The 7426-nt window shown below is 35.8% G+C and overlaps 1 protein-coding gene across 1 annotated transcript; it reads left to right on the top strand.

The window, feature by feature from the left end:
* The first annotated feature begins 2997 nt into the window (after positions 1–2997).
* LOC117631623 (fatty acyl-CoA reductase 3-like) lies at positions 2998–5678 on the top strand. Its single transcript, XM_034364883.1, has 10 exons — positions 2998–3114; positions 3213–3316; positions 3397–3599; positions 3689–3789; positions 4052–4247; positions 4403–4564; positions 4667–4748; positions 4844–5110; positions 5209–5336; positions 5416–5678. Exons 1-10 carry the CDS (start codon positions 3036–3038, stop codon positions 5570–5572), a joined length of 1479 nt encoding a protein of 492 aa, XP_034220774.1. The 5' UTR covers positions 2998–3035; the 3' UTR covers positions 5573–5678.
* Positions 5679–7426: the final 1748 nt, after the last annotated feature.

Below are 7426 nucleotides of genomic sequence, written 5' to 3' on the forward strand. Positions count from 1 at the left end.
TGCCTTATAGGTTCAAATAACCACATCAAATCTCTCATATTTCCATGCATGTGAGCCCATAATTTTTGGTCTGGGTTAAACCCAAACTCATAATTTATTCGCCATTTTCAAATGGACATGAAATATGAATTGAGTAAAAGCCACGCTAATATCACAATATAGTAGTGAAGAGCATTAACTACTATATACCCACAACTTCAAGTTTTAGGATCTCTCATATATTTGGATCCATGGGCTTCCGGCCCAGATATAACAAAATATGTGGGGAGCCTCAATTCATCATTTGAAGTTTATACTGATGTTATCCATTTCACGGTGTATTCTTAACAACCGGATTCACAAAATATATTTCTTCCTTGAGGTGTCGATTATAACAAAATCGAACTTTATTAAATTCATCATTCTCTTATGCCAAAGAAATATGTGGTGTACCACAATTTGAGGTGTCGATTATAACATAATCGAACTTTATTAAGTTCATCATTCTCTTGTGCCAAAGATATATGTGGTGTACCACAATTTGCAATTATACCTCAAGCGTTGTCCTTTTAACAATTGGAACGTTAGGTTCCCAACACTTGTCAGATTTTGAACTTCAGGCCAAAATCACATATTCTCATGGTATGGATATTCAATCCCCTTAGATTTTGAACTTCGGGCCAAAATCACATATTCTTCATGGTATGAACATTTGTACAATTTTCTATACATATTTCTGGACTTTAGGCCCTTACATAATTGTCCATATTTTTGAGGAACTTCTGGCATCTCATTTAATTGCTCATCCATGAGTTTAAGGAACTGCAGGTTCCCTTTTGTATATAGTGACGGTTTACCCAAAATGGTTAATATTTATGCATACGTCACTATTCATGTGAATAGTACTGTTCATCAAGTCATGAATACGTATCTATTCATGTGTACAGTACATCTGCCAGTACAGTTGTCATCCATGTGTACGGCACTTATGAACCAATACGGTACTGTTACATCATTAAGGAACTCTAGGTCCTTATTCACATGTCAGGGATCAAGGACCCTTAAGTCCGATCACATGTTTACAAATATAGTACCGGAGAGACTGCCAGCTCTCATATCAATATCATCATCAAGGATCTTCAAGTCCTGATGTAATTGTATGATGAGGATCAAGGAACTTCTGGTCCTGATCTGTATACTGTAAAAACTCATCATACAGCACAATTAATCCATAAAATAAATTTACCGTTTAAATAAATTACTTGTATGGACGTTAATCCCGCACCATACTTTAAATGTGCGGTAAAGTAAATTCATAAATTAAATTGCTGTATGGACGTTAATCCCGCACCATACTTTAAATGTGCGGTAAAGTAAACGTGCTTGTATGGGCACTAATTCTGCTCCATACATTAAATAATTGCGGAATGAATAAAGTAAAGACAATTATTTGTGGGTTCATATCAACACCACAATTTTATTACAATAATTTGTGTTACAATGTGATGGGTAAAAAATTACACCACCATAAAATAACAGGACGGATTAAACAACATAGAAATTGTGAGAACACAAAAAAGAAAGTTTGCATGTCGTTGTAGTAGTAAAGTGAGAGTAGACATATGACAGAGAGGAGACAGAGAAATAACCACATAGTGTTGAGTTATTTCAGAAATAAAATGAGAGACTATCGTGCTGATAACGTGTTATAAAATAACCTGGAATATGTGCAGTATTTTGAGCTGTACGTAAAGTAGATGAGACACAGCATTTAACGAGGTTCGGCTATGCCTACGTCCTCGGAGAGCAGCAGCAGTAACTTTTTCACTAAATAAAATGATATGGCTACAACTTTAGTGTTTACAACATATGTGGCTCACTGAAGTTTCTCTCTAGGAAAATTTCTCTCTGCTTTCTCTTCTCTCTTTTCTTTCCTTTTTTTTTCTTCTTCTTCTTCTTCTTTCCGTTTCTCTTCTTATTTATAGGCTGAGAAAATCACTATTCATCACTATTCACCCGTGATAGACAAACTCTATCAAAGCCGCCAAATGAACAGTATTTAATAGTAGTGGGCTCCACACCAATACTTTTACAACAGCTAATATAATATATGAATTTTTACTAATTTATTGTCTTATACAAATACAAATACGAGACTTAATGTATGTGAGTCAAATGAAACAAAATAATAAAATATTCGGATTGGACATGATGTTGAGCTCTATTGCAGCCTTAGGAAAGTCAACATTTTATGTCACGAATACTCTCTCATTGGAAACAAAGATCAAATGTTGGGTTGATTAGCAGGTGACAGATAAATGCAGAAGATACCAGGTCTGTGTACTATTTTCAATGCCAGACTCTATCTACATTAGTCTAGTCTTGTTCATAGGAAAACCAAACTTCATTGAATAACAAATACTTATGAAAAAACGAAAATTGTTAAACAAAACATATATCTGAGGATTTGGACGTACCACATTGTTCTATCTACTATCTACCTATAGTTGTTAGGAACTGCTGGTGAAACCTCCAGGCTATAAGATAAATTACAATCTATAATGGAGAATACTACTTAAGATAGCTTTGATGAGTCCCCAAATAAGAGCTCCTTTAGGTGAAATTGAGAAATGAAGAATGGTTAGGTTGCCATGGACCGGAGGCTAAAAGACACTAATTCAGACCTAATTTGCATTTTAAAAAAACATTAATTGAGGCCTAAAAGTAGGTAAACTTTCCTTTCATGATTATGTTTGGCACCTCCTTAGATTGGCTTGGATTGGACTAGCTTAAATAACACCCCTAACCCATGTTTGTTGCAGCCCTTCCTTTAATGGGTATGTTTGGTACACCTCCAAAATTTTCTTTTCTTTTCTTTTATTTTAATTTAAGTTTATTTTAATTGCCAACTATTTTCCCATGCAATGCAATGCAAGTAGGTTAACGTCAATTCAGAGGATAACATAAACCTAGACATTTTCCTTCTATAAGTACTCTGAATCCAAGAGAACTGATATTTCTACACAACCTAGACATTTTCCCTCTAGCTTTACACAATGGAGTTGGAGAGCATACTAGGATATCTTCAAAACAAGACCATCTTAGTAACTGGAGCCACTGGCTTCCTTGGAATGGGTACCATTTCATCTCTCTCTCTCTCTCTCTCTCTCTCTCTCTCTCTCTCTCTCTCTCTCTCTCTCTCTCATAGTAACTTAATTTACACATACATGCAGTATTTGTGGAGAAAATACTAAGGGTTCAACCAGATGTGAAAAGGCTTTATCTTCTGTTAAGAGCTTCGGATACCAAGTCAGCCACAGACCGCATGCATGATCAGGTTTATATATAAATACGTATATAACAATGACCAAGTAATTTTATTTTATCCTATAATGACTTTCATGTATATAAATTCAGATAATAGGGAAGGAGTTGTTTAGGGTTCTCAAAGACAAATGGGGCACAGATTTTGATTCTTTCATAGCAGAAAAAGTTGTGGCTGTTCCAGGAGACGTAACTTTTGATGACCTGGGAGTGAAAGAGATCAAGTTGAGAGAAGAAATGTGCAATGGAATTGAAATCATACTTAATTCTGCAGGAACCACCAACTTTGATGAAAGGTAATTATTATATATGCATATAAGTATATAAACAATAAATAAATAAAAATGCAGTTAGAATTTACATGTATATACTATTTGGTTTACAGATATGATATTGCATTGAGCGTCAATACATTTGGAGTTCAGCACGTACTGAGCTTGGCAAAGAAATGTCTCAAACTAGAGATGCTGCTCCACGTGTCAACTGGTTAGTGTTTGTTTTTCTTTTCTTGGTTCGAATTAAGAATCTTTTTAGAGGATGTAAAATTGAAAAATGCTAGGCTTACCACATTATCTTTACATGCATTCGATATCCGAAATGGACCACACACATATGTTGTTTTCCCATGGCCTTTCCATTTTCTAAACTTTAAATGTGGAGTTTCATAATAATTTATCATCTCAATTTTTTTCTTTCCCGACCTCCATTTCCTTTGATTTGCTTCACTGATATGTTGAATGTTTTTCAGCTTATGTATGTGGTGAAAGGGCAGGACTTATACTAGAGGACTCATCTTGCATGGATGGGATGGAAAAGGAGATCACTAAATTTGATTTCAAAGTGCAAGAGATGAAATTAGTGGAAGAGAAACTGAATGAACTAAAAGCACAGGATGCGACAGAACAAGTTATTACCACCACAATGAAGGATATTGGCATTGAAAGGTTTTTTTTGAGCATTGATCTCTGCACAAAGACAATTCTAAGCCACAAATTTTGATTACAATCAAAAGAAAGAAAGATAATAGTGTTCATAGAAATCTGGAAATTTTATAGCAACATAAATTTCATTTTTGTCTCACTTATCCTTTAAATGATAGGGCTAAATTGTATGGATGGCCAAACACCTACGTATTTACAAAGGCGATGGGAGAAATATTTCTAGGCGAATCAAAAGATCATTTACCCATTGTCATTATACGTCCTAGCGTGATCACCAGTAGTTACAAAGAGCCATTTCCAGGCTGGGTTCAAGGTTTCAGGTATGAAGCTCGCAAACATTTCTTTGGGAAATATAACTCAACTCCAACATTTCTGGTCGTGTAAAATTTAATGCCATATGCGTTGAATCTTGGTTGTTACAGAACCATTGACAGCGTAATTGCTGGTTATTGTAAAGGAAAACTGACATGTCTACTTGTGGACCCTATGTCAGTTCTTGATATGGTATTTACTATTCTTTTGAACACAATGATTTTAACTATCTAGTTAAGTTAAATTGTGAACTAATACATAGCAATTCAATTTTTGAAATTATGTAGATTCCTGTTGACATGGTGGTACATTCAATGATTGTAGCAATGGTGGCTAATGCAAATAAATCTTCTAGCACCATTTACCATGTGGGAAGCTCTTTGAGAAATCCTATCAATTTCCTTAATATTCACAGTTTTATCTTCCGATACTTCACAAAAAATCCATGGATTGACAAGGATGGAAAGCCTGTCAAGGTTGGCAAGGGTAAAATATTCAAGACTATGGCTACTTTTCGCATGTATATGCAAATTCGCTTCATGCTACCTTTGGAGGTTTGTAATTTCCACCATTAATAGTAATGTTATACAGTAATTACATATTATATTTATATATTTATATGCATAATATTACCTTTAATTCTTCTTTGAAGGGTTTAAAGTTTGTGAACAAAGCATTTGGCGGATCTTTCCAAGATTTGTATGTTAACTATAGTCAGAAACTCAAATTGATGATGCGCTTGGTAGAGCTATATGAACCTTATATGCTATTCAAGGGCATGTACGTATATGCTAGCTCCAGTTTGGTTATTAATTAAACATGTGTTTTTATCACTGAAGTTAATATGATTTAAATGCAGCTTTGATGACAACAATGCTGAGGAATTGCGAAGGATAACAAGGGAGAGGTTCGTTGATGCAGAAGCTTTCAATTTTGATGCAAGATGCATTGATTGGGAAGACTACATTATGCACACTCACATTCCTGGTCTCCAAAAATATGTTATGATGAAATGATAATCGAGAGGTGCATGCATTGTCCTTGAGAAAATAAATAAATGCATTGATCGGTCAATATATTTTGTATCATTGACGGTATATTTACTACTAGAAATGCTCCAAATAAGCCACGGATATACCCTGGCCAAGATCTTATATTGATACAAATATAGATCATACTCATTTCCATATTGTAGGTATATTTTAATGTACCTCTATATATTTGTAACGTACCCATTCCAAGGATATCTAATTTTATTTTGGAAGTACTTAATGTATTCAAAATAATGCACATTCATGAATCTCAATACGTAACAATCCCAGAAATTTAAAAGTCATTTTTGATCCACATGGTTTATCATTTTTACCATTAATCCTTCGTTTGAATGACGGAAAATAACTCGGAAATTTAAAAGGAGAAATTAAGAATTCCATTATTTGGTAACTTAAGCCCGGAATTTATTAAATGACGAGCAGAAAAAGTCGTGAAAATTAGGGCTTCAAATTCTCGAGTTTAATTTCCACCAAAATAGGCGTTATTTCACAATCCCATAGTACCATTTATAAAATTCTTTCATTTACAAAATTCAACATACATAAATTCAAACACTAAAATCTTCAATTGCCAGAAATTGAAATTGTGGAAATCTAAATTACGTCATTTTAGAATTCTATGTAATTTTCAATTCCTTCATCCAAACGAAGGGTTAAGGTCCCTTTGGTTTCAATTTGATCACTTTTGTCACTGTGGTTTAAATTTCTCAAAAACATCTTGCCGAGAAGGATTCTGAGCTTAGCTCTTCTGTTGCTGACTTGGCTAGTGAAAAAGATGCATACTTTCGTCTTGAGCGTAGGAATGCTGACATCTCCCTCAGCTATGACAAGATCCTGGCTAGACTTCGCGTCCACCACAAGTCTGCTGAAAAATCCAAGTCCGAAGTGATCATATAGATGCATACAAGTTGGGCTACCTACACTACGTAGATGGGATTGCTCCCTTCTATGCCATTGAAGACGGAGACATCGAGATGCTTTGCCCTGACTTGTTCCCTGTTAGGAAAGGAATTATTTTACTGATTTTAGGAGATTTAAATAAATTAGGGATTTAATGAGAATCAAATCCCTAATTCAAAGCAAGAATCCCCAAATCAAATAATCCCAAAATGGAAGGAAATATTTGACCTAGGGTTTTGCTAAAATTCGGTTCCCACAAATGCCCCCCGGCTTCTTCATGGAGCGTGGTGGCATATAGGAGATGTTGATTGACTGTTGGACTAGGCTTCCTTCTTGGATTTAGGCTCTTGAGTGGAGGATGTATTCGACTTGCCAATTTTCTGAATACCCAGTTGGAATGGGCTTAAGATTCCTTGTAGGTCAAGGAATTTTAATCCTTATAAATATAGAGCTCCTGCCCATTATTTTCCTCACCACGGATTTGTCCCCTTAGCTTTGTCAATGAGAGAGAGTGAGTTTTGGAGAACTATTCCAGCTTGCTTGAGAGATTGATCTTCGCTGCACATCCAAGGTAATTTAACATGGAATTTTTGTCTTCTACTTTTGACTTTTGGCAACAAAGATGTGGACCAGCCAAGTGGTTTTTTGCTGTTACCGTGGCTTCATGGTTGAGCAGTGAGGATTGTTGGCAATGGTTGGAGGTCGGACGAAGGCTGGAGTGAAGTTGACCAGGCCAGCATGCGCTAAAAGCCTAGAGCTGAATGGGATTGAGGCTTGTGTGCGTTAGGCTTGGAGCTGAGGCGAGGCGGCGCTAGGCCTTGAACACAATGTGGGCTTGCGCTAGAGCAGGCGCTGGGTTGAGCATTAGCTGGGCTTGGAGGAGGTGGTAGACTAGGCTGCCCTCATTCAGCTTGGGTT

The sequence above is a fragment of the Prunus dulcis genome, chromosome 6, assembly GCF_902201215.1.
Source record: "Prunus dulcis chromosome 6, ALMONDv2, whole genome shotgun sequence".
Taxonomy (NCBI): Eukaryota; Viridiplantae; Streptophyta; class Magnoliopsida; order Rosales; family Rosaceae; genus Prunus; species Prunus dulcis.

Excerpts from the sequence above, each read along its gene's own strand:
- LOC117631623 (XM_034364883.1), top strand. The coding sequence starts at position 3,036 with ATGGAGTTGGAGAGCATACTAGGATATCTTCAAAACAAGACCATCTTA. Across the intron at positions 3,317-3,396 it reads CAGACCGCATGCATGATCAG|ATAATAGGGAAGGAGTTGTT; the intron begins GTTTATATATAA and ends ATATAAATTCAG. Across the intron at positions 4,749-4,843 it reads CTATGTCAGTTCTTGATATG|ATTCCTGTTGACATGGTGGT; the intron begins GTATTTACTATT and ends GAAATTATGTAG.